A 26556-nucleotide genomic window follows, 5' to 3' on the forward strand; every position below is an offset into this window, starting at 1 on the left:
GCCGTGGGACACGCGCACGCAGCCTGCCGCCCCCCTGCATTGACACCCATGGTGCTGCGGAGCTTTCAGCTTGGAGTGGGTAGATTGTGTTATCAGAGGCACACACATGTGCACAGGCTACATGTGTGCGTAACTAATGGGAGTTTTGCTGATGGCTGTCAGTCCCGCTGCGACTCGAGCAGCTCAAGTACACGCTGCATGTATCAAAGCAAAACATTTCTGATATTTGATTTATGAATCATTTGGTTTGCGTTTCATGTGCAGAAGCGTTATCAGCAGCATGCGCTCAAAGTAGCAGCAACAATTTGGAGACATACTGTCCAATTTCACCCAGAAACACATCCTCATCCTCACATTTATGCACAAAGCAGCCTTAAGGGTCACCAGGAAGAGAAAAACTGTATACAAGCATCCATACATTGGAAATCGTTTTCATTTCTCTTTCAGTCTCCCTCTCTTCGTTTTTACACTGTTAACTTCATATGTATAGTGTCACACAGGTGCTTTTACGTAATTGAATGTTGTCATTTTGTTTATGCATTGTGAATGTAAAAGCCCAACAAGGGAAAAGTGTTGGAAATAGGCAACAGCTGTATACTATGTGCTGCACATCTGTCTCATGCTCCATATATGTTAAACTGCATTGCCCCTTTAAAAAAAATAAGAAAATGCGTTTTCAAGTATGCTTTTAAATCTCTTCACCTTTTAGTAACTTACATCAAACTTGAGCTTCGCAGTTTTTGTTTTTTTTTGTTTGTTTTGTAGCAAATATTATTTGTAAAACTCATGTTTTGTACATTTGTGGTTTGTGTACTGCGGTTGTTTCTCTATGTGCTGTACTGTAAGTCCCTTTGGGCTGGGACTTATCTGCATGACACACCACCATGACATAACCAACCCTCTTTTTCTATATATAGTGTCACACAGGTGGAAAAACGTCATCAGTATTTAAACGGCACTCCAGTGATACAACTGGTCAGGATGGAAAAAGACTGTGGAGCAGTTTCAACTATAGAAATGCATCATGTTTCAGACGAGTTAAATATTACTGTGTAATTTATGGTTGATTTACCACATTTGAGAAGAAATTAAAAATCATAGCTTATAGCAAAAAGCACAAGAGCAAACACAACAATATTTTAAGGTCTGATATTAAAGTTTTAGAGTAAAGTAAGAAAACGCAAATAGAAAAAAATGCTGCTACAACTCACTTTAAAATCATTTTTTTAATAATCAAACAAGAGTGAAAGATCTATAACGTGTCAGTAATGTCAAACTCACAATATGGGTCATGGGCCATATGCAGCCCACTTTGATCATAAGTGGGCTGGACCAGTGAAACTCTCCTTTCTGTCTGTGTAAAGACATTTAACTACACACTGAATCCCTAAGACATCTTAACATAAGAAAAAGAAGTGCAGTTACAACAGCACAGCTCAGTTTTTCTACGCCATATACTATACTGTTGTAGTAAATGAAAGAAAGTTCGGGTATAAACTGTAAGAAAATGTTTGACAGAAATGTTAAAAATTACAAAAAAAGTTCAGGTATGAAAACAGAAATAAATTATTCATTGACAGAAAATGTCCTATTTTATATTTAATTTTTTGTTTGTTTGTTTTTTTATCTTACTGCGTACCCATTGTAAAGAAAGAAAAAGAAAAAAAGAAAATACGTTTTTATAGTAGATAAAATGACTTTTCTGTCATTTATTTGTTTTTTGTATTACACAGTTATGTTGGTGCAGTGTGAATGTCCTTCATCAGTAAAAAAAAACAAAAACAAAAAAACCCACCTCTGTGCTATGTCCTTGATGACCAGTTTAATCCTAAAAGTTTATTAACGTCATTCATATCCTGTCTGTCTGACATACAGTGACTAATTCAAGCTGCACATTTAACAGCATATTTTCATTTTTTTTAATAAATCTAATCACAGTTTGGTTTCGTATGATATGATTCTATTGGCGTACTTCTCAGTGACGTCTTCTCTTTTGGGTTTGCAATGCATCTTATCAAATTCTGCAGCGATCTCCAGCGGTGTCTTATTTTTGATTTCGGGGACGTTGAACTTCATATAAAGCCCACAGATGAAGCAAGAAAACAGAAAAATGAGAAAGCAAAAGTAATCCAGTTTCTCCTGGAAATAAAGCATTTGGAGGCAATTTGTCAGTCCTTGTGCTTGACACATTTCAAATGATCTTAAAAATATGCCACATTTTACATACTTTTAACATACTTACCACTAGGATGGGGAAGACCATCCCAACCAAAAACAGGACTAACCAGTTGAGGCTGCAAGAGATTGTGTACGCAGCCGATCTGAAAGGCTGAGCAAAGAGTTCCCCTGGAAGACTAGGTGTAACTCCAACTTTGGGGAAAATGTACATGCTACAATAAGATCTCCTCATTGTTTGGTCAAAAAGAAAAACTTCTTGGTGTTAATTTTACAGTCTTTAGAAATATTAGCTTGAGAGATAAACGTACCTGGACCAATGGCAAAAAAGACTATACAGAGGAAAATAAGGACCATGCTGCAGTACGGCATCCAGGAGACCTGACTCTGAGGAAAGCGAAAGGGTTTAAGTTTGTTTATTTATTCAAATATGCAGATGTATACACTATCTGTCAAAGGTTTCAGAACACCCCAATTTTTCCAGTCATTTATCACAATTCAAGTCATTCAAGTCCAGTGAATAGTTTGAAATGGTACAAAGGTAAGTGGTCAACTGCCAGATGTTTGTTTTTTTTTTTTTGTGAAGGTAAGTTTACCCAAAACTAAAAAATAATATACATTTCAAAATTATTTAAAAAAGGTCTTTTTCGGGGAACACAAAATGGGTTAACAATTTAAAGCTGTCGTTCAGCAATGGAGGTTGATCAACCATTGAAAGCTGGTGCTACTAATTGCAACTTTTCTGGATTACTTACTGCCCCCTCTGTCTGCATAAAAGCAGTGCTGGAACACACTGTGGTACCATGCCCTCGTGAGCATCAGTTGAACAGTATTGTACTACAGAAAGTGTGTGGCTACAAAAATGGCGAGAAAAATGGAAGAGAGACAGACCATCATAGCACCTAAAAATGTAGGTCTTTCCTACAGAGAAATTGCAAAGAAAGTAAAGGTGTCAGTGAGTACAGTTTCCTTCGACATCAAAAGGCACTCAGAAACTCAGACGGGAAGAGCTCTGGCAGACCCAAAGCCACAACTGAATCAGAGGACGAGTTTCTGAGAGTTAACAGTTTGCGTGATAGGCGGCTCACAGGACAACAGTTTCAAGCACAGCTTAATAGAGGTCGTAATAAGCAAGTCCCAGTTTCAACTGTGAAGAGAAGACTTTGAGCAGGTTTAACAAGACAAGTAGCAATAAGAAAGCCATTGCTAAGAATAATCCGAATAAGACAAAAGGCTTGCCTGGGCCATGAAACACTGCCATTGCACTACTGAAGACTGGAAGAAGGTATTATGGACTAATCAAAATTTGAAATCTTCCCATCATAACTACCCTTTCGAGTAGGCGAAAGGATGGTTTCACAGTGTGTGGTATCAACTGTCAAACGTGGGGAAGGAAATTTGATTGTGAGAGTGAAAGGGACCCTGAACCAAAACGGCTACCACAGCTTTCTGCAGCCCCAAGCAACACCCTCGGGTATGCGCCTAGTTGGGGTTTATCCTACAGCAAGATAATGACCCAAAAGATAAGTCCAAGCTTTACCAGAACTACCTCAGGAAAAAAAGAATAAGATAATAAGCTTGAAAACATGGAGAGGCCAGCACAGGCTCCAGACTGAAACCCCATCAAGCTGGTTTGGGATGAACTGGAAAGAAGAGTGAAAGCAAAGCAATCTACAAGTGTCACACATTTATTTATGGGAACTTCTGCAAAAGATATGGGAAGAACTTCCTGAAGAATATTGGATTTCTATTGCAGAAAAAATGCCACGGGTGTGTTCAGCTGTTATATCTGCCAAAGCTGGCTACTTTGATAAATCAAAACTTTAGAATACATTTTTGTCTATAAATTGATTCCATGATTTCTCTTTTAACTCCAACAGCTTATTTGTACTATGCTTTCATTTCAGGGTGTAATGAGACATTAAACAGCGTAATTTTCAATTAAAAAATGCAAAAAAATTATGTGTCCTAAAACATTTGACTGGTAGTGTATATATAAATATATTTTTAAAAGTGGTTAGTTTTGCAGTGACTTACTTGCAGGTACAAAGTGATGGTGAGGAAAACTAGTGTCACAGACATTCCTGCGTAGCCTCTGAAGAGCAGGGCCGTTTTTCCTGTTCTGTTAATAATCATGAACTGCAACATGAGAACAGATTTAGCCTGCTGCTGTAAATGTTTTGCACAGAATTAAAATTAAACAATTAATTAAACAGCCACATGGGGGAGCTACGATTACACATGAAAACAGCTGCCACAAGGCATTTACATCACTGGTGAGACCTCCAGACGTTTTTTCCCTTAAATGATTTGATACATCAGCAGGAAGTAAATAAAACAAACATTAATGATAGAGTGTTTACAGGATGTTAAACACAAGGTTTCCCTAAAATTGGCTTGTGCTAAGTGACTAACATTTCAACAGAAGTCTGACCAAAGAAATGACGATGAGTCATAGGACACAAGTTGCCCGTGTTAGTTTTTGTCCACTCTGGCTCCACCTGCTGAAATGCTTGTCTAGTCTGTTTGCACAAGTAAACACCTTTGGATCAGTCATTGTGCTGCACTACTTTTTGTCCTTTAAAGTTTGTCGTTCTTGAGCTGAGCACCTATATTTTGCTGGACAGTCCGTTTTTTATTGGATACAAACATGATTGGATATCAGTGAAAGAGTACTTACACAGGATACAACAGTAGAAAATTCACAGAGCCCGGTCCCCAAGGCAGTGTATCGTAACTTTTCTTCTGGGATTCCCGCCGCACGAAACACATCAAAAGAATAAAAGTACACCTGTAGAGAAGTTAAACATACACAGATAAGAAACTGTGTAATGTTTCTATTCATTTTACTGAAACTGGCCAGTTTTCCTGCTGAATATTTCACTGTTATTGTTAGTTATGTATTTATTACATTTTATTATATTTGGACATTACAGGATTTTTTGAAAGAACATAATCTAAAAAAGGAGATTACAGAGACTGGTGAAAGAAAGACTCCTCTCTTTCTAGCATATACACTCACAGCATTGATGCCACAGAGCTGCACTGAGGTGAAAGTTACAGCGACAGTGATCAGCTGCCAGCGGATCGTTTTGTTCTGAATCAGCTCCAACACTGAGTAGCTGCGGACACTCTGCAGGGCAGCTTTCTCCTCCAGCATCTCCTCAATCTCTCTGCTGTAGTCCTTATTGCCCCAAAGCTGCTTTAAAGCTAAGGTGGCATGAAAAAACATGAGATTTAAATGGTAAGTTAACAGTCACTAAGTAAAAAAAATCCCCTAAGGCTAAAAATGTTTTTGTACACCTTTTTCACAGGTTCGTTGGTCTCCTCTGTCCAGCAACAGGAAGCTGGGAGATTCTGGCAGGAAGAACAGGGTGATGAGTTGAAACAACCCAGTGAAACCGATGAAACCAAGCAGCCAGGGCCACAGCTTCTCTGTACCAAGTAACTCACTGCAAGTATAACATCAATAGTCAAGTTATCACAGGTTAATATCTAAAATAGCAACATGCTTCCAAAAACACAGTTATGAAAAGTTTTAAAGGGACAAAGATTTTTTGCATATAATTCTTTCATACACGGTAACAAAGTGCAATAAATTGCACTTAAATAAATTGCAAATAATACGAACCATAAAGGACTGTTTTTCAGAAATACAGTTAAATACTATAAAAACCTTAAAGTAGTGATGTTGTGTAGAATGCAAATAAAAGCTGAATGCAAATGATTTTCAAATTTCAGATTTTGTTCAAAATAGAAAAGATATGTTGTTTAAAATTTCATGTAAAATATTAGCTCATGATGAATTTCATGGCAACAAGACAGCTCAAAAAAGCTGGGAATGTGCAATGAAAGGCTGGGAAATTAAGTTTTACTAAGGAGTTGAAGGAACATTTTGCATCTAATTAGGCTAACGGTAACAGGTCAAAAGAACATCTTATAGAGAAATGGCCAGATGAAATTTACCAGTCCACAAAGAAATGTCTACAAATATGTGAATATGTCCCACATTGTAATACCACATGATCTGACCCTTTGCAGTCCTGTTGCATTGGCTGCAGTGACTCAGTCAAAATTAAGACCTGACTGAAATGCTGTGGTGAGCTCTTAAGAAAGCTAAATGAATGCCCAAAGCAGTGCTGAGAAGAAGAGTGAGCCAAATTTCCTCCACAATGAGAGAATGATGATGTTATACAGAAAATGATTACTTCTGGTTATTTCTGCTGAAGGTGTTAGAATCACGAGATGTACTTAGTTTTTCACAGGACTGTGAGATACTTTCGTTTTCACATGTAGGCTACCTCACCTGATCCCCAGCAGTTGGCCAGAGAACTTCCCCAAAGACATGAAGGAACCAATGAACACGCCAACAATCCCTTTCAGCTTCCGAGGAGCGATTTCCATGACGTACATTGGATAAACTGCAAGACTGGCTCCTAAAGTAACAGGAAAAATCAACAACACACATACACAATCTGACCAGATTCAATGAGGTGACAGTTTGGACAGCCAGGAAACTAGCTCCAGTGAGTTTGCTCAAAAGGTTACCTGAATTAATGCCAAAGAAAAATCGTCCTGCCATGATCATCTCAAAGGACATGGCTGTTTTACTCAAGAGCATCAACACGCTGCCAAGTATAGCCACAAAGGTGTTTAACAAAAGGCATCGCTTTCTATGGGACAGGAAAACAGAGACTTAGAGCCTGAGGCCAACGCAGAACATCTATTTATGCATGTCTTTGACAGTGCCATGTTAATAGCTAAACAGAATATGGAATTTTTATGCTCATGTACACCAACCTGCCAAATTTTGACGCCAGTGAACCAGCTGCTAGCGACCCCAGTAAACCCCCAATGCAGAAAATGGACACTGTGAAGGACCAGATGAGCGAAAGCTGCCATGGCTCCAGGGAGAGACCGTATCTTTGCACGCATGTTTGCTTCACCAGCTCCTTTATAAACTACAACAAGGTGAACAGGTATAGACTTGTCTATGCATGCTGAAAATACAGCTTAAGGTTGTCTGTATTTTAATTTAGTAAAGTATCTCACTTACAACAGAGGGGGAGGTCATCACAGACACGCTGTATCCATAATGAAATGTCCCACCGATACCACACACAAAAATGGCAGCAAATACAACAGGATAAGCTACCTGTAAAAATGTTTTTAAAGAAATCAAGAAATGTTTTTATGGAAAATGTAGGTACATTTTGTTTAACGTCAATCATGCTAAATAATCAAATTTTTATTTTTCAATACCACATTTCCCTAAACTTACATCTGTCAGTCTGTATGTTCAATTATTTTTATGGATTGTGTCAATTCTCCATATACAGCAGTCATTTAAATATCAAAAAAAAGAAGTTTTCCTTTCATTTATATGCTTGAGCTAGCCATTCACAATTCAAAAAACATAATGTAGACAAACAAAAATAGTTTTAACTGTCACCTACCAGGAGTCCTAAGTGCTGAATCATTGTTGTAGGTCTGTCGCTTTCGGGTGAGAAGTCTTTTCAGATCATTCACATGGATGCAGCACACATTTAACTGAGCGCTGAAATGATTAACTTTTTTCTGGGCCAAAGAATAAAGGTGTTTGGAACAAAAACAACAACTTAAAAAGTTATGTGTCTGATGTGGAATAAGTCATGTGGGCATGACTTTTGTTTGCTTAAGGATTCTGCCCAGTGATCATGAAAGACCCTTAACCCTCTCCAGGCAGAAGTTGCAGATTTGCAACAGTTAAAAACTAACAACCTGATTACCCCACATACATATTTAATGAGGTTTTTTTTACTCAGAAGTACCACTGCAGGACTTGGTTGTGCATTAGCAACAAAAAAATTAATTTGGGCCTGAGAGGGTTAACAGGCTGCTCTAAAGAAAAGTTATTTATTGTCCTGCAATCTGTTTAAAAGTTTGAAAAAGTTACACAGAGAGAGACAAAGACGTGATTATGAAGTTAAGCCAAAACCTTTAACCTATTTTTATTTGTCTCAAAGCTTAGTGGAGAATTGCATCACAAAACACAACAGGAAAATCATCTCATGGAAGGGATACAGAGCCATAAGTCTCAAAAGAAAGGTTACATTTTGGAAAATGTATTAGCTATCCAGACAGGGAAAACCTCAGTGTCAGTTGTCAGTAAACATTAAGCTACAACCAACATCAAAACTTCCTTAATGTTTGCACATACCTCATTCAGTTATACAAACAGTGAACAGGAGAAACTGGATGTTGCTGGAAGATTCTTCAGCAAAGAAAGAAACACATTGGTCTTGCACTTTTGTTTTGTAAAAAAAAAATATTGTGTGGGAGTTTCTTTTTATTCTAAATCCTTTGTTAATTGTGTATAGTAATCTGTCTTTGAAAGGCACAGTGAGATGTCTATTTATTCAAAGTGTTGCTTCTTAGGTTTGATACCCAAATTAAGCCCTTTCAGTCGTTTCCACTAGAAAAACAAGAGTGGCCCAACACACCTATTATTACAAAACTCTGGTTCAGAGTCAGAATCACAAATATAAACTATCAACGAACGATCAAAAGCAGCAGTAAGACGCTTCACTGTGAAAAGCGCAAATTTTGTTACATAACATCTGGTTCTCAAAAGTAAGCCGGTTCTCCAAAAAGGACAAAAGCTGTGCACAACTGTCCCAAGGAGACAGTGTGTCTGTGTCTGACACATGATGCAGCCAGATGTCACACAGCTGACCTCCAGAGAGGAAGCAGAGTCAGCTTCAGACTAAAAACACTGTCAATAAAGCACTGAAAGACCAGAACTTAAAAAAATAAATTCCTGCTGGTGAATGAAGCTTTTGCAACTGCCGTTGAGGCTGTATTTTCAGCTTGACTGAAGGAGAAACAGCTGACACTTTATGAGAAAGCTGTAAGACTTTTCTTACGGAGTCATTACTGCGAACTGAACGATGAACCAGTGTGTTTTTTCTTTCTTTGGAGAACCACACATGCACCCTCAGATCAAATTATAAAGGATTCAATCTTTAACTTGGGCTCCAAATTGACTTGTTGTCAATAGTGAAAAGGACTAAAGAAACAATGGGGATAAAGGGGAAAATGATCTTCATCTGAAATCAGTAAAAGATACATAAATATATATTTCACCAAGGAAGGCAAACCTACATACATATAAAAAAACCCACAATATTCATGAAAAACCTACTAATGCAGGGCAAAAATAAAACCATCAGTATCAATGTTGTACAGGTTGCACACTTTGCTGTTCAATTCTCTGACTTTGTTGCTGGATAAAAGTTATTTTGAATAGCTGTGAGTCTCTATGTCAGACTTCCCACTCTGAGAAGCATAGGCCGATCTTCTTTATAAGCCTGTAACTGCAGCCACATCCACCTGCCCATCACTCTCCTGTGTGAAGAGAACATTCCTGTCAAAATACTGTGATGATCTATCAAAACAAACAACTAGAACTTAAATACAATACACTGGTTTTAAATGGTGTTGGTGAAACATGAGCAAAGTTAAACCATGAGCAATCTGTGTTGTGTGCTAACTGAGACCAGCTATACCAAGCAAACATGGCTGGAGCCCCAGATGGGTCCCAAGCCCATACTATGTGCCCCATGGTACACTATCACCGTGACCTGGTGTGGCTTTGTAGTATGTTTGCTGGGTACTACAAAGACACTTCAACATTATGATGCTTTCTTTGTGCTAGCTATCCTCAGAAAACATAAAGACCCCGTCAGCAATAATAGGGGTGACATCAGCGTTATCAACTTTCTTTGTTAACTCGTGCTCTCTCCTTTAGGCTCTGTTCTGAAAAGTTCTGAACCTTTAAGCTGGGTTTATTTAAACATGCTCTGCCGTCTCCCACTGGGGAGGTTTCTGACCAAGTCTTCTAAGCACTTACATATCACATGATTGCTAACTCAGTTGCACTCGGTCCCCATCAACATCAGAGACTACTTTCATTCAGTAAAAGGACTAGATGCTACAATACCTGGTAATGCATTGCTTCAAATGGAGAAAGTCTTGAGGGATGGCTGTTATGAGGAAAGGCAACCCACAAACTTTACCAGCGAGACACATCATTGTGTGCCTCAACTTCACAGGGTGTTTTGGTCTTTTATCCCCAGGCTAATCCACCATTTTTTACCTTCCTTGGTTAGGTTTAGGGATTAGAGATCTGGTCTACATTATCATATTAAAATTTGGGACACATCGTCAGTAGTGGACCTTGGATTCATCGGGTGTTTCGGCCATTATCACTAGACACCCTCATCCAAGGAGGCCCTGCCAGGGTTGATCAAGCCCCAGAGTGTGTCAGTGTGTCAATTTAAAATAAACTTTTAAATTGTTATTTCTCTTCTACTTTCTTCTGTTTAGTTTTCTACAATTTATTTTCTTCTATCAATTCACCGCAACTGAGAAATAATACTTACCTCTCTAATATTTATGGAGCCTCACTTCTTCAAAGGAATAGAAAAGGTAATAGAGAGAAGTAAGACAAAAGAGACAAGATAGGAGAGAGCAGAGAGTGCCTGGCATCCCGCACCTCCCCGCTGGATCGGGCTGTGCGCTCTACCTCCCCACTGCCTCCCAGAAAAGGGAAGAAGAGCAGAGGGGGGAAGAGCAGAACATTTTTTTCTTTTTCTTTTTTTCTCTTTCATTCCTCCTTTAGGTTTCACTTTCATGAACTGCACAGTTCCCAGTAGGCTCTTAGCCAGCTGTATCAGTCAACCAGCAAAATTTCTACTGTTAGGTTTTCTACCCTTTTGACACCCTCTCCTGAGGCAGGCCCACCACGGGTTGATCAATCAACCTGGGTGTGTGTCTCACGGCTAGCAGACTGCCTTAGCTACCCAAGTGAGGTCAGCCCTCTTTAGCCATAACCAGTGACTGGTCCTCTCAGCAGTGTTAGCTAATTCTCTTATAGCCTGCTGTCGTGCCTGTCCTCTGATCCCAAACTCTATAAACAGGTTTGCTGTTGTACTGGCAACAAAGCACCTGCACCCCACTTCCACCGGGCACACTTTGATCTCCCAGCCTCTGTCCTCTGTCTCAGCTGCCAAGTTGGCATAGCGCAGTGTCTTACGCTCAAATGCTTCTTCAATTGCTTCCTCCCATGGTACCATCAGCTCAGTTACGTACACAAATTTTTGGGAGTTAGACCTAAGGACGCGGTCTGGTCGCAGAGTAGTTCTTACAATCTCTGTGGGAAAAATTAGCCTCTGATCCAAGTCCACTTTCATCTGCCAATCCCTGGCAACCTTCAGTGAGGTTGAAGGGCTAGTCCTCGGCTTGTCCCCCTCCCAGACAAATGCTGATGAATACTGACGCTCCTCTTGGTTCATGAAAGGTTGAGCGTTGATGGATTTTATCTTGCTCTCAATTTTCTCAGCTTGACACCTGAGGACCTGATTGTGTCTCCATGTGTATCTGCCCTAAGTAAGGCTAGTCCTACAACCAACCAAGATGTGCTTGAGTGTTGCTGTGACTGTACACAGGGTGCAAGATGGGTCCTTTCCAAACCACAGCTGCAGATTTATTGGGGAAGGTAGCACATCGTATGTCGCTCGGATGATGAAACTTAGCCTATTAGACTCCATTCCCCAGATTTCACTCCATGTGAGTTTCCTCTTTTCAAAACTCTCCCAATTCATCCAGCGACCCTGCTTGGCCAGCGCTATGGCTCTGGCATGTCTTACTGTTTCCTCCTGTCGACGTACCTCCTCCACCACCATTTTTTGACGTTCGGTTACAGATGCCTGTTGCCACAGAGGTGTTACTGCTCCAAGACCAAATCCTCTTCTGCCAAGTTGGACGTGACCCACCACGTCACAATGGCGAAGAGCAGATTTGGCCCGTGGCACAGCTGTGGCTGGGGTCCACTTCCTCCCTGTTGCTAGGGTGGGAGCAGTGCCTCTCACTATTGGGTCCCGGAATTCCGTGAGTGTGATCTCAAGCCTCAATTTAGGGATAGGCAATGACAGTATCCGTTCACTGTAGATTCCAACTCTGCTGAGGAATTTAGGAAGTCTGAGCCACTTCTTATTGTAGGAGCTCATTAGCCTCTTTAGTTGATTGGCATGACTGAGTGAGACCTCGTACACTGTCAACAGCCACAGTAGTCTGGGTAATAACCCAAACTGGAAGCACCAGCGCTTCAGTTTCCCTCAGAGTGCAGTGTTGTTAATCCGCTTGAGGTCGTTAGCCATGTTCTGCCTTAGTTGTTCAAGTTGCCACATCTGCATTATACCACTGTCCCAGGCTCTTGATGGACTTCTCTAAGACTGTTGGAATTGGTTCTCCACTGATATAGAATTGCTCGGCTGTCAGTTTTCCTTTTATGATGGAGATGCTGTGAGATTTACTTGGCTTAAACTCCATTCTTGCCCATTCGATGTTTTCCCGGAGCTTCTGTAGCAATCACCTAGTACATGGTTTTGTTTTCGTAATGATGGTCATGTCATCCATGTAGGCTCTAATGGGAAGAAGACGAAGGCCACTACTGAGTCTCTCATCTCCTGCTACCCACCAAGATGCCCGCATGACCAACTCCATTGTCATGATAAATGCCAGAAGAGAAATCGTGCAGCCTGCCATAACTCCAATTCCCAGATGCTGCCAGGCTGTGGTGGTGTTCTCAGCTCTCACACAAAACTATAAATCCTGAAAATAGGTCTTGACCAGTCCTGTGATGTTGTTTGGTACACTGAAATAGTTGAAATCCATCCACAAGATCTCACGCAGAACTGATCAAAAGGCCAGATGAAGGTCTCTTCGTTCTTTCTTGGCAGTTTAAATCTGGTGCCAGATGACGGTGGCATGCTCCAGACATCCCAAGAAGCCCCGGATGCTGGCCTTCTGCACTGATCTGTCAGCATAGTTATTTCTTTGCAAGAAAGTAGATAGTCTTTGGACCAAGACACTGAAGAAGATCTTTCCCTCTACATTCAGCAGGCTAAACTGACGAAAGTGGCTGATGGATGAGAAGTTCTTCTCCTTAGGGATCAGAATACCTCCTGCTCTTCGCCAAGCCCTTGGAACCACTCCTTTATGCCATGCTACCTCCATCAGAAGGTGAGAACTGTTTCTTTTATCTGGCAGGGTTTGGCCTGGGATGTTATAAGAGAGAGAAAGATGCCACTGAAAGAAAATCAAACTGAAATCTGTGCTAAAACAGCAAATACAAGGGTGAAAGTACAAGTTAAAATAGGAAAGCTTGTTAAACCTAAATTTGAAGCAAAGTCAGCAGGTTTGAAGCTGCATTTATCAGATTGAACTGGTGATTGTACAAATGTACTTTTTATGTCTCCATTAAAATGTAATTTAATTAAGGTTCATTTAGATAATGCTTCAAAATAACTGCTCAAATAAATGTCCAAAGTGGTTTTGAGTGGGTGCAAAGCAGTGAGACTCTTCTTATATTTTCTAAGAACTTCAAACTAAACTGTGTCAACAACTACCAGATATCCATAAGACAAACCCTAATAACCCTGGTGATCCCTAGCCCTTTTATTTAGCATCACCAGCAGGACAAATGTTCACTTAATGGTAATGATAACAATAATAATATTATTAATATACATTCTGTATATAGACAGCCAAAGCATCCCCGCACAGAGATGGAGGCAAAACTCATTCTTGTTTTAAGTGGTCTCTTGTGAGCCCTCCAGTTTAATAGAAGTGCAAAATGAATCAGTGAAGAACGCCTTAAATGAAGTCAGCCTTAGAAGCTGCTCCAAACCGAGGTGTCACTTAGCATTTTCATGAGTGCTGTTATTTTTCCATTGCATTTATCCAAACTGTCTTCACTTTTATCCAAGCAGTTTCGGTTCTTGCAAACTTTTAACCACGGTAGAGATTTTGTTTATATTGTGTATGGTGTAAGAATGTTTAGTACACAAATGGGAAAAGCAGCACGGTGGTGCAGTACTTAACACAGTCACCTCAGATGAGTTTGCATGTTCCTCCCATGTATCTGCGTGAATTCTGTCCGGGTCCTCTGGGATCCTCCCACAGTTCAAAGACAAGCAGTTAGTGGGGTTGGGATAATTATTGATCCTAAATTTCCTAGAGGTGTAAATGTGAGGGCAAATGGTTGTCTGTCTCTTTGTGTTGGCTCTGTGATAGTCTGGTGTTTTCTCTTGTCATGTGTCAGTGACATGTTTTGCATCTTCCATCCCTTGCACTGACTTTAGATTTGGAACAATGTGTCAGTTTCTCCATTTATATTCCCAGGAAATAACTCTGTATTTCTGAGTCTGGACTCTTTGTTTCAGGCTGTCTCAGAAACACTTGGCAGTAGAAACTGACACTCAAGGCCTGGTGCCAAACTCGTGAAGTCCTCCTAAGTAGACGGAGACCCATGGCAACGCTTGATCACGATAAATAATGAATGCCTAACAGGTTCACTTTACAAGGAGCTTTTCAGGTTCACACACACACCTTCTATATCCTCATTAACTCCAGTCTGGTCAGGGTGACTTAAACTGTCTAACAGTTTTATAACCTCTCCTCTCGGCTGATTATTTCCAGAAACACTGCACCCCTGCTTGGCAGGAATCAACCCTTTCAGCTAAAATGAAAGGCACATGATTGCAATAAATTATGGGGATGGGGGGTCTCTATCAGAACTTCCACTGACTCTGTGGAGAATCAGACTAAAGAAAACTGTTGAATAGGCTTCCTTAGAGCACACACAAAGCAATCACAATCCTACTTCTATTCAATGAACTTAAACTAAAATCACTTTTTTATGGTTCAGGGAGGTGAGGTTGTAATCACTTGATTAAACATACAGATGAACAAAAGGGGAGAAGCAGAATATCAAACTGAAGATATAACCAAGCCAGTCTGAACGAGAAACCACTAAACACACAATAGGAAGTGGAAAAACTGGCTAGTTGATCAAGACTGGAGGAAAGCACAAAGAATAAATTTACGCAAGGGAGGCCAGGGTGAGCACAAACAGTTCACAGCAGAGCAGGCCATCACAAGGACAGGAAAAGAACAAAGACAGGATGAGGCACAAAGAAAAGTATTTACCAAAATAAAACAGGGAGAGCAGATAACTGAGACCCAGAAAGGACACACACACACACAAAAAGAGAAAGAAAGACAGACAAGAAAGTACCCAAAACACAAATAAGGATTAAAATAAAACTGGAACTAAAACTCAAATACTTAAAAAAAAAAAAAAACTATGAAAATTGACTGGTGCTTTCACCGATCAGACATAACATTATGACTATCTGTCTAACATTATCCTGGCGGAATAGACTCACTAGTCTCCTAAAGGTGTGCTGACGTATCTGCACCGAGATGCAAGCAAGTGCTCGTTTAAATCCTGATACAGAGAAACTCATTGTTGTGCATCCTGGTCTTATTTTTTACCCAGTAAGAAGCACACAGGCACCCAACCATCCACATGATGCAAAAGAAAATGTGATTCATACGACATGACCGCCTTCTTCCTGTGATGGCATCAGCCACACAGGGGTAAATCAGTCCATTTTTCCACTTTATTAGTTTGTTTTGCAGTTTTCTTCATTAATATAATTCATTAATCATCAGTGTTGGGAAGGTTACTTTTAAAATGTATTCCATTACAGATTACAGAATACATGCCCCAAAATATATTCTGTTACGTGAGAGTATGAGAGTAACGTATTCTGAATACTTTGGATTACTTAATATATTATCATGCTGTTTACAACTACCTGAATGTGCTATTGCTGTGATTTATTACTGTTACTGAAGGTCCGCGGCTCCGGAGCGTAGTAAAGGGACCTCTGGCTAATACGGTGGATTCTGTGTCAGGCACGTAGCCGAAAAATAGCTTTACTTTGTTGTGTGGGTCAACTTTGCTAGCAAGAGACAGAGAGAGGAGTTGAAAGGCTGCTCCAACGGAACTTATTGTTTTTGGAGGAAAACACGAACACGGTGTACAGTCGAGTCTTAATAGCTTACTTACAACTGGGCTCGTCAGGCACTCTTCTTGGCTGCAGTGGTTATTATTATATTTACATGCTTCCAGCTCCCGTTTCTGCTCCGTGACAGCTCGTACTTTTCCTTTTTCTCCCTCCCTCGCTCACAGACACATAACGGGTATGGCAGTCCATTCTCCCTGCAGCACGGACTACACTGCCCATGAGGCTACATTCTTCCTGTAGCATTCTGCTTAGCACAACAACAACAAAAAGGGCTCTCTCACCCAGGAAACACGCAGAGAGAGAGCGTCACCCTGTAACCATGGCAACCGTAACGCTGCCGCCTGGAACAACAGAACATCACAGCTGTCAAACAAAACCCAAACAGTCCTGACCCGCCACAGTATGAAACAGGGAAGTACCGCCGTGTAATCCATTTATTTCAACAAAGTAACTGTATTCTAAATACCACCTTTTTAAACAGTAACTGTAACGGAATACATCTGTGAAGGTTCTCAGTCATCCAGGTCATCGTAGTCAAAGTAACGTCAAAGTAACGGAATACAGTTACTCATATTTTGTATGTAACGGCAGTACATGTATTCCGTTACTCCCCAACACTGTTGATCATTTGGTTAAACCTAACACTGATATTACGAGGCGCGCACATAGTAGCATCGTGTGGTTTTTCTAAAATGTTTTGTTATATTAATTATGTTTCTCTTTCTTTGAGTTCCCTGGGTTTGGGCGGTGGCTGTTTCCTGTCTGGGCAAAAAGGCGTGGCTGAGGACTCTGGGAACAAAATGCCTGCTCAGCAGGACCAACCATGGGCTTACCAGGAGTAGGGGTGTTTTAGGTTTAGTTAGGTTATTCTGTGCTTAGTTAATATTAGTATGTTTTTGTTTTCGCCCCTATTGTGTGTAAATGGTTTGGCCAAATCATTATAAAAGCTACCCTCATGCATCTTTCTAATTAGGTCAGTTTGTGAGTTAAGTTGTGTCTCACTTTGTTTTGTTTAAGTTTCTGGAAATTACTTTTTGTAGAGTTATATTTAGTTGACCTCTTTTACGGGCCTGCTAAGTATGTTTTTGAATGTTGTTAATTTTGGACTTTTTGAGGGTTAAAAAAAGAAAATACTTTTTGAAGATACTTTTTTGCCTGTGTCCTCTTTGCTTTGGTTGCTTGGTCCCTCACACTTCCATTGCTCTGTGGTCCAGTTCTAATGCTCATGTCCCCGTCCGGTGCTCAATTGTAATGGAAAACATCAGAAACTGAGATGTGTCAAGTTGAGCAATGTCAGCCGAGTCGAGGCGAGTAAGTGCTAGTGGAAAAGGACTTTTCGACTTGTGGACCCAGGTGCTGCACCGCCAACACTCTAAATGACACACAACCATCTCTGTCCAACATGTCTGTGGGAGAACATGCGAACGCCACACAGAAAGGCTGAGAACCTCCAAACCCAGCATCTTCTTGCTGAGAGGTAAGAGTACTAAGTGCTACACCACCATGCTGCCCAGAATTAGACTCTCCAGGCTTAATACAGAATTATTATTCCAGAGAAGTTTTCTTTTGTTATCTGTAGGTGGGGTTATAGAAATGATCAAAGAACAGCAAAGGGGAAAGGCACAGCTGACGTCAGACTTTCAGATAACCCCTCATTTAAGTTGCTGTGCTCAAAGCAGTGTCCTATTATGTACTCGAGCGATGCTGCATTTCTGGATCCATAATTTGTACAAAATGACAAAGAGTGGTACTTTCAGGTTGTCAGACAGACACACACACACGCATAATTTGAAGAAAAACATGCTGAGCTTGTCAGGGTTGTCCTCAAAGTGCCACTCACAGTGGATGCATTTTCTAATCTCCAGTGGCAGGAAAGAGACCGATGAAAACAAAGCAAGTTTAATAAAAGGATTTTGCAAGTACTGATGTTAATTATGTTCAGATACGTAAAATATGTCTTTGTGTTTTACTACTAAATCTTCATTTCTTGATGCCACATGCGGCAGTCAGAAACCTCACTCCTCACTTTGTGTTTCACATTCATCTTCAGTTTTCTTGCCATAAAGCACACGAAAGTCAGACAGACTAATTAGGCTGCGAATTTTTGCCAATGCATGCATGGCTGCTGCCCATTCTCCAGATTACAAGTGACACATTTACAGATGAATCAGCACAGCAGCACTATATCACTCTTCCTCATGGAAACCGAGAGTCAAAATCCCAGGTTCCATGACGCGCCATCATGCCCTTGAAGGTGCCACTTAAATCAGATTGCCAGTAAATCTGCGTCTCAACACAAATGGCTCTTCTGTCAGGTGTGACGCACCTAAAAGCCCTCCGTAATCAGGTATCAGCGACATTAGAGGAGGAATTGTAGTGAAAACAGATGCAAACTGATGCTGGAGTTAAAGCTTCTCACTCAAGTCAGGTATCCAGTGTCCATATGACTCACAGCTAAATAAATCATGTTTAATTCATTCCCAGCACAATGGAGGTGGGTGACATTGATCTTGAAATGCCTCAAGAAAGTACTTTCCCTTCTTTATCTATCCATCTACAAAATCACAATGTAAATAATTGCGTACGCACATTTACATTCAAATACGAATCATTTATGTGCAGATGGACAACAGCAGGATACCGCCCATTATAAGACCAAATGATAATAACAATTATAAGACTTATTTGTCATTTTACATAAGAAATATGCATTTAAACATTAATTAATATTAAATGGTTATTTAAAAATAAAAATAAAAAACATTAAGAGCAGACACTCGTATTTGTACATGTTGGACATGACTGGGCTTAAGAGATTATATTGAAGGCAGTATCACCTTGAGCAATTTTAATACTGTTTTGTCACCAAAGCATCTAAATAAAGATGTTCGGGAATCTGTTTTGATGACACTGGGTTCAGGTGCACGACTCCGTCAGATGTGCTTTGAAAGGAAGGAGCAAACTATACTGTTGACTAAGCAGGCTGTTAACTTTGCAGCTTGCTTCTCTCCTCACTTTTTCCTAACCTACTTGTCAGTATGATCAAAACACAGTCCAGTAGATAAACACATGGAGTTGCAGAGCAAACTGGTGCTGACTCTGTAATTGTGTAAGGAAGCATTATGTTTCTCTTTCAAGGTACATCAGAGGCAAGAATGGAGAAATGGCACAAAGGAGGACAGACATAACTCTGGTGCAAAACTCATGAATCTAATCCTGGAAGTTTCAACACACATTCCTGTCGACGGAACCAAAGCTACACACGTTCTCTTAATTACAGTACAGTTTAAGCCTGAATGAACAGAGATAGCATACTTTTAGATTGTAAATGCAAAGGCCCATATATTCAGTCATGTGGAAAAGGAACTTTTTCACATGACTCCATGTAGTCCTGTAAAAAACTAAGTACTCCATTACTGTTTCTAATTAAGAGGGTAAGTAGCAACCAGGTGCTGCTAATCAAAGGTACGTGGTTAATTGATCATCAGCAAATGTGAGCACCTCTGAAAAAGCATCGGTTTTGGCGGTTTGCTGCTCTGGAGCATTCAACTGTGTGTAAACACAATGTCACACTCTGTGCAGAAGTTGATGTCCTAACAAATTCACTCCAAAGTCAGATCATGCAATGTTCAGAGAAACTGCAAAATGTTATATCTCGAACTCTACAGGCTTTAGTTAATGTGTTAAATGTTAAAGGTAAAGTTCTGAAAAAAAGCTGAACAACTGTGTCTTGTTTGGAAGGATTGCCAAGAAAACGTCTTCCATGTCTAATAAGAGCATGACAGCAAGGCTCAGGTTTGCAATGTTGCATCTGAACAAACCACAGAACATCTGGAGCAATGTCCTGTGGACAGATGGAACCAAAATGGAGATATTCGGCAACAATGCACAACACCATATTTGGAGAAAACCAAATACACTATATTAGCACATATCAGCACCTGGACGCCTTGCAGACATTGAGTCGACTATGAAATCTTCTTTATATCAAAGTATTCTATAGTCAAAGGTGACTGACTGAAATGCTGCAGCTGGATCTTAAGAGAGCTGTGCATAGATAAAGCCCATAAATCTCAATGAACAGAAGCAATGCTGTAGAGAAGAGTGGACCCAAATTCATCCCTAACGATGTGACAGACTGACAAAGTCAAACGAAAACCATTATTTCAAGTTATGTTATTCCACAAAGACCCAAAGTTTTCCATGGAACTCCATATGGTCCTGTGAAACACTTTGGTTTTCATATAACTGGATCTACAAAAAGGCATGAATATAAAACAATTTATCTGGGTTTATTCTCCAGCTTGGAATTCACATTCATGTTTATTCTTCCTTGTTTGGTGCACGCCATTTTGAAAGAATAAAATGTACACCATCACAGCTGCCAGCATCTCATTAGAATATGTGCTTCCTGTCTCCTTGTCCACTGAAATCTCTCTCTCCCCTTCTGTGCAACCACTAGAAGGCGCAATAATTAGTTCCTCTGAAGTGAGTAACTCGATCATAAATCTGTACCTGGGTGGGTTAGCCAGGCTTTAGCAGTTTTAAAATACTATTTTAACTAAATATAAATTACCGAGAATATCTGATTTTATAACTTCCTGTTTTTCCCATATTATTGTGCATATGATTGTTCTGGATCTTGTGGTTTTTTTTTCCTAAGATCTGGAATTCCCTTACAATTAGAGCTTCTCTTTTTTTGTCTTATAACAAAAATAGAGTGTTATGACATTGTAAAATAAACATATTTTTAAATTACCTAAGAGGACAAACGTGTTGCTGTTCTTACGGTGTAATTTCAAAACACCGCTCAAAATGCTTTTAAGGACTAAAATGCTCTTCCCGTTTTGCAGAGAAATGAAGGCTAAGACATCTGACAATGCTTTCTATTCAAAGTGGGGGGAAGAAATGACCATTCTGTTTCAATGAAGGCTATTTTGTCTGCCTTACAGAAAAGAGTCCATAGACTCCCATAGATTGCGTGCGATTTGTGGCTTGAATTAACGAGCACGGCTCTCATTCACCGGACTTCACAGAGAGAGAGAGAGGGAGAGAGAAGAAGAAGCTTCCGGCTCGTGAAGGCGAGAGATGTCACGTGGCGTGTGCATCAGCCAATCAGGAGTAAGTGCGCATTGCGATCCTGTGCTGAAGGTTTGTTTTATTGAGGGGTTGGTAGTGATCAATGGGCGAGTGGAGCAGTCCACGGAGTCGAAGTTTCTGACTTTGAAGACTCAAATTTTTTGTCTGTGAGCTCCAGTAAACAGCTCCACTTAGACAACTGCAGGAAAACACGTGCACTTTAATACTTTACCACGCACTCTCGTGCAGTTCAAACTTTTGCGCCCGTTTGGAGCTGTTTTGTTGTTTCTGGATCTACGCTTTATGCTTAATGTACATATTGCATAGAAGGGCAACTTTACGACTTCACTGCAGATGAAGCAAAGAAATCATCCCGAGCAATCAAACTGCGCAGCTCGCACTCAAATCCCACCGCAAACACAACAACATAACTCCAATAGCGCCAAACGGCCCTATGACTAAATTTGCTGCTGCTGCTGTTACGCCGCGATGTCTGGATGATTAGGTTTCGGTCTTTGTTTTATGCCACAGCTGCTCAATCTCGGGCAGTTGGTTGTATTTCCTTGGGGTGATATAACTCTTGCACTCCATTAATAAGGTAGCCACCAGCGCTCACATCAATCTGGCTGCGGAGACAGAGGGCCGTTGCTCGCGAAGGCGTCACGCGCTCAACGGCCAATGAGCTGAATGAAATCAGCACCTTGTTGTAAATCACGGGTGACAGCGAGCTACTTGTGTTTCCTCTCAAGTAAGAAATTGGAAATCAGTCCGGGTTTTCTTAATAGGAGGTGCTGATGTGTTGTTGGGGGCAAAAGCTAAAATGCACCTGTGGGAGTGGCGGTGTCTCAACAAAGCAGAGCTGCACTGATCAAGGAATGTTTCACAAATCAATAGAAATAATGAGAAATAAAAAACACACACACCTTGAGTAAGTTTTCCCTGTGTGTCTTTGTAAAGGTGTGACAGTGCAGGTGGGGGGAAGCAACAATTCACTCGCTTATATTGATGAGAATGAAACGAGGCTGGGCTTCAGTTCCTGTGGTTGCAACCTTTTCATGACGTCGAGACAGTTGTTTTGGTCCCCTCTGCCCAATCGGAGGCTCCTCTCACACATCTACCGGAGCCGAAATGGATCTATTCATGCAGCAGCTCTGTCCTCCCGTAAGGACCGTGACGCCCTTTGTCGGGGGCTCTGTGGCGCCTGGTCGCTGCTTTAAAAAGCAGCACTGACATGGAAACCCCATTACAGCTGCAGAACGATTTCTTCCCAGAGCAGCAGCTCCAGCACTGTAAGTACCAGCACTACTGCGGACGCGAGGATCGCCTCGGCAAGCAGCACGACCAATGCTGCACCTGCAATAATTGCACCTGTGATGCGAGAAAAAGCCTCGTCTTTCGCGGGACGTCGCCGGCCACTGTGGGAACTTTAAGGGCACCTTCGGAAACGTCTTCGAGGCAAGGCTGCCAGTACAGTATCTGCGAGTTCACACCTTCTAGTCATGGTAGTTCATCCAGACATCATCATCATCATCCTCACCATCAGCAGCAGCAGCAGCATTGCCGCGATAGGCAGCGGGGCAGCCTGGGCAGCAGCCACAAAGACAGTAACTCCTACAATGAAATAGCCATGAGCAGCTGCAGATACAACGGCGGCGTAATGCGGCCGCTGAGCAACTTGAGCTCGTCCCGCAGAAACATACACGAGTTTGATTCCGAGTCCCAGCCTTTGCAGCCCATCTCCGCCGCAGATGCGTCGGACACTTTAGTATCCAAGCCGGAGAATAATTCAAGCACCCTGATGCCTTACGCATCGGGAGACGGAGGGGGAGGCTGCAGCCACAGCGGGGCCAAATCGGGTAAAAAGAAGAACCAGAACATTGGGGAGAAGCTGGGGCACAGGAGGGCCTTGTTTGAGAAAAGGAAACGGCTCAGCGACTATGCTTTAATCTTTGGGATGTTTGGGATCGTTGTTATGGTTATAGAGACTGAACTCTCATGGGGAGCGTATGGAAAGGTGCGTATAGCCCACTCAAAGTCCGTGCCTCGCAGTCCCATGTAGGCTAGAGTTGATTTAGGGGACATGTGACTCACGAAACAAGTGTTTTTAACGTTAAACAACTTGTGGTAGGATAAAGTGTTCTCAGGCAGGTCCCAGGCACGCAGGCCAAAAGGCCCACAGCTGTCCAGCCATGAAGGGGACCCCCCACCACCATCACCTCCAAAAAAATGAATGGGAGAAGAAGCTGCAATGTTAGAATTTGTTGCACTGTGTCCTAAAAAGCTAAATCGTGCAGTTTTTACTTACTTATTTATTTATTTTGGCACATTAGTAGGAGTTACTCCAGCATGTAAGACAAGATCTTCTGTCATGTTGTTGTGTCTTCTTTGACTTTACTGTCCTTGCTCTTTTGCAGGAATCCCTATATTCATTAGCTCTAAAATGCCTGATAAGCCTTTCTACAATCATTCTCCTGGGGCTGATTATCATCTACCATGCAAGGGAGATACAGGTAATGCTGATGCACTCTGTTGTTTTTTTGTTTTTTGTTTTAATCAAAGAATGTTTTATCAGTTTTATGTCTAATCTGTTGTATTTCTGCACACTTTTCCCCCTCCTTTTACACTGTTACAGGTTGATTTTAAAGTCATTGCTGCTCATTTAGTGTCAGATTTAAGTATTTTGTGCATTTAATGCATGAACATTGTGAAACGTGTGAAATGTGTGCTTATTTCTTTGCCATCTTTTTTTTTTTCTTTCAAAGAATCAAAGACTTTCTGCAGCCCTGTGAGTGTGTAAATGATGGGAGAGGTTGTTGCACTGGTGCTGTTGTAGGCCTAATCATCAGCTATTGAAGCCGCATTAACAGTTCATTATAGATATTGGGAAGATTAAGGAACTCCTCGCAGGGTTGAGTGGATGAATGATTATTAGCCTGAGATACTCCAACATGACAGTTTTATGACCATGCCTCGGAGCATTGTTGCATTACTGTGCTTCAGTACTCATGTCTTTGCCACAAATTTTCACTTCCTGCAGCATGGGCCTCCATTGCATGCCAGACGGCTTCCATGTGCCTGATGTGTTTCTGTCTCTTTCTTTTTAAATTCACCTAAATGGGAAAAGCTTCACCTTAAAAGAAACACCACCCAAGCATTTTCTCAAATACTAAACAACGCCATGTTTAATCATGTTAATGGAGTTTCTTACCTTTGCACAAGAGGGTGATTTTAAAAATGCCTTCAGCTGAACTGTAAAAGCTGATCCAGCTGTTTTCATCTGACCTTATTTCTTCACTTTGTTGCCAGTCTATAGTCTCAAACTCAAGACGTAGCCTCATTTTGTTTATGAAATAGTGCATTACACTTTGATAAAACATCACTTCTTACCTCTTGCATCTGGCAAACAGAATCTTCATCAGCTTTGTAGGTATATTTAGCAGCTACAAACCCCAGGAGAGGATCAGTCATTAAAATAGCCCAACAGTAAAATGTGTCACTGCCTTGAGATCTCTCATTGTAAACCTTTCTTCATAAGAGATGGTAGAAAGGCATCATTATCATATTTCACCGTACAACAGAAGCTGTTTCATTTCCCCTGCAGATGGTTCGCAGGATCTGTGTATAAATTAGAAAGAAAATCATACGTTGGTATGAAAGTATCAAATTTTTTTCTTCTTCTTCCTCTTTTTTTTGGCCATTGGATATTTCTGCTAAAATACAGAGCAAATAAATAAATCCATAAACAGAGCTTTTTTTCACCATTTGCTTATGCAGCTGCCGACCGGTGTAACAATTTAGTTTTGATGTAAAGAGACATTCTTTGTACACAGCATGTTTCTATTTAGGTAGAGGTATCAAATTAGTCCTGCATCAGCCACGCGGTTATTGTTCCCATTCACAGGAAACCAGTTTGCTGAGACGCTGAGACTACTCTTATGTATATATATCCTTGCTGCAATGTTACAGCAACACATCTGTATATTATAAACATGGATTCAAGAAGTTTAAATCTCTTTTCTCTGCTTAAAATGACTCTGAGGAACCGCTGTTTCCTGAGCTCAAGTGATTATTTTAGCTCTAAAGCAAGGATTTCTTTCCATTCCTTTAATTGTCAGCAGATGCATATTTAACACACAGGCAGGCTGCTCAGACATCTTTGATCAAGTCCCCTCTGACAGTCACGTCAATATCCACAACATTTTTCACCCCGCATAGCCCTCTTTTTGCTATAAAAGACATTTCCTCCTTTGTTGACCTAGAAAACTTTATTAAGGCAGTTGTTTCTTCACAGCTGATTATTGCAATTCGCCACATATTCACGCTGACTGAAGTAGAAGCTGGAACACTTTGATGAGTCAGAAAACATTATCAAGTCACCGCAGTCTTACTCACTAGACCTGCTCTGTAAATATACAAGTTGATTAGAAGGTCTGTCCTCTAATTCATCACATTCCCTTTGGGAGTAACCAGTCCCTGGAACTGACTTTGTCTCACTATTTAAATCCAGTTCACACTGTTATACTTCAACATCCACCACAACAGCTGCTCCCATCCCTCCTTGCCTGAGGCTCTTTTGTGTCAGTTGTTGCTGTTTTTTGTGCCAGTTGTGCCTTTTTTGGTTCCTGCAGATTGACATATGTGCTTTCAAAAACGTACACATGCACATGTGTAGACGGCTGAATTAATTCTGAATCTGCCTTGCTGATGGTAAACGCAAGTACACACAAGCACACGGAACAGAGAGAGACCGGAGAGAGCTGATAAAATGTGTTTTTCTTTCTGATTTTCTCTGTCCGTGTGCTGCCTGCTACTCAATACACTTGTGAAAAAAACAAACTGATTGTTTTCTTTCGGTTTATTTTTTGTTTAAGGAAGATAAACTGAAACAGACTCCAGATTGAATCCTTAAACATTTAAATATCAGGACTAAATGAAGGTGTAATGCCCCAAATTGAAAATCCTGATTGAAGGTTGACTTTTTTATTAGCAGTGAGGTGCTACGTCGGGTGCATTAGGAACGACATAAACTTGTCCAATGCAAATTTTACCATTGCCAATATTTTGATAGATGATTAAATTGGGGTGATACAACAGTTAGCACATTCACTTCACTTCAAGAAGGTTTGAGATTGAACCTGGTCACCTGCAGGCACTGTGCTGAGTGCAAATGTCCAAAGGCATGCATGTTAGGTTAACTGGTGATTCTAAACTGGTTTGGGTGTAGATATTAGTCATGTGATGCACTGGTGATATGTTCAGTGTGTATGTCCAGTTTCACCTGGACTTTAGTGTCTTTGCAGTTAGGATTGATGGAGATGGATGGATTTAAATGCGCATTTTTCTACATGACATCATGTTACTTCAGATTTTTATATCATTAAGT

The 26556-nt window shown here is 40.8% G+C and overlaps 2 protein-coding genes across 3 annotated transcripts in view; one reads left to right on the forward strand and one right to left on the reverse strand.

Moving 5' to 3' along the window:
- Positions 1 to 50: 50 nt before the first annotated feature.
- On the reverse strand, positions 51 to 15286 carry slc2a11l (solute carrier family 2 member 11, like). The gene is made up of 13 exons (XM_005934584.2): positions 10599 to 15286; positions 7632 to 9561; positions 7232 to 7330; positions 6976 to 7136; positions 6724 to 6848; positions 6482 to 6611; positions 5479 to 5627; positions 5198 to 5385; positions 4856 to 4966; positions 4213 to 4314; positions 2487 to 2562; positions 2243 to 2370; positions 51 to 2139 (listed from the first exon to the last, which is right to left on the reverse strand). The coding sequence occupies exons 2-13, from the start codon at positions 7653 to 7655 to the stop codon at positions 1933 to 1935; spliced, it is 1500 nt and encodes a 499-aa protein (XP_005934646.1). The 5' UTR covers positions 7656 to 9561; positions 10599 to 15286; the 3' UTR covers positions 51 to 1932.
- Positions 15287 to 22164: 6878 nt separating this feature from the next.
- Positions 22165 to 26556, forward strand: part of kcnn2 (potassium calcium-activated channel subfamily N member 2) — a 28041-nt gene continuing 23649 nt past the window's right edge. The window contains exons 1-2 of one of the 2 annotated variants that reach the window (XM_005934585.3): positions 22165 to 23187; positions 23588 to 23683. In XM_005934585.3, the coding sequence (XP_005934647.1) occupies positions 22405 to 23187; positions 23588 to 23683 (879 nt within the window). In that variant the 5' untranslated portion in view covers positions 22165 to 22404. The remainder of the gene's footprint in view (positions 23188 to 23587; positions 23684 to 26556) is intronic. The other variant, XM_005934588.3, reaches the window with a different exon arrangement.

The sequence above is a fragment of the Haplochromis burtoni genome, unplaced genomic scaffold (assembly GCF_018398535.1).
Source record: "Haplochromis burtoni strain Fernald_Lab_line unplaced genomic scaffold, NCSU_Asbu1 Contig_182, whole genome shotgun sequence".
Classification (NCBI taxonomy): domain Eukaryota; kingdom Metazoa; phylum Chordata; class Actinopteri; order Cichliformes; family Cichlidae; genus Haplochromis; species Haplochromis burtoni.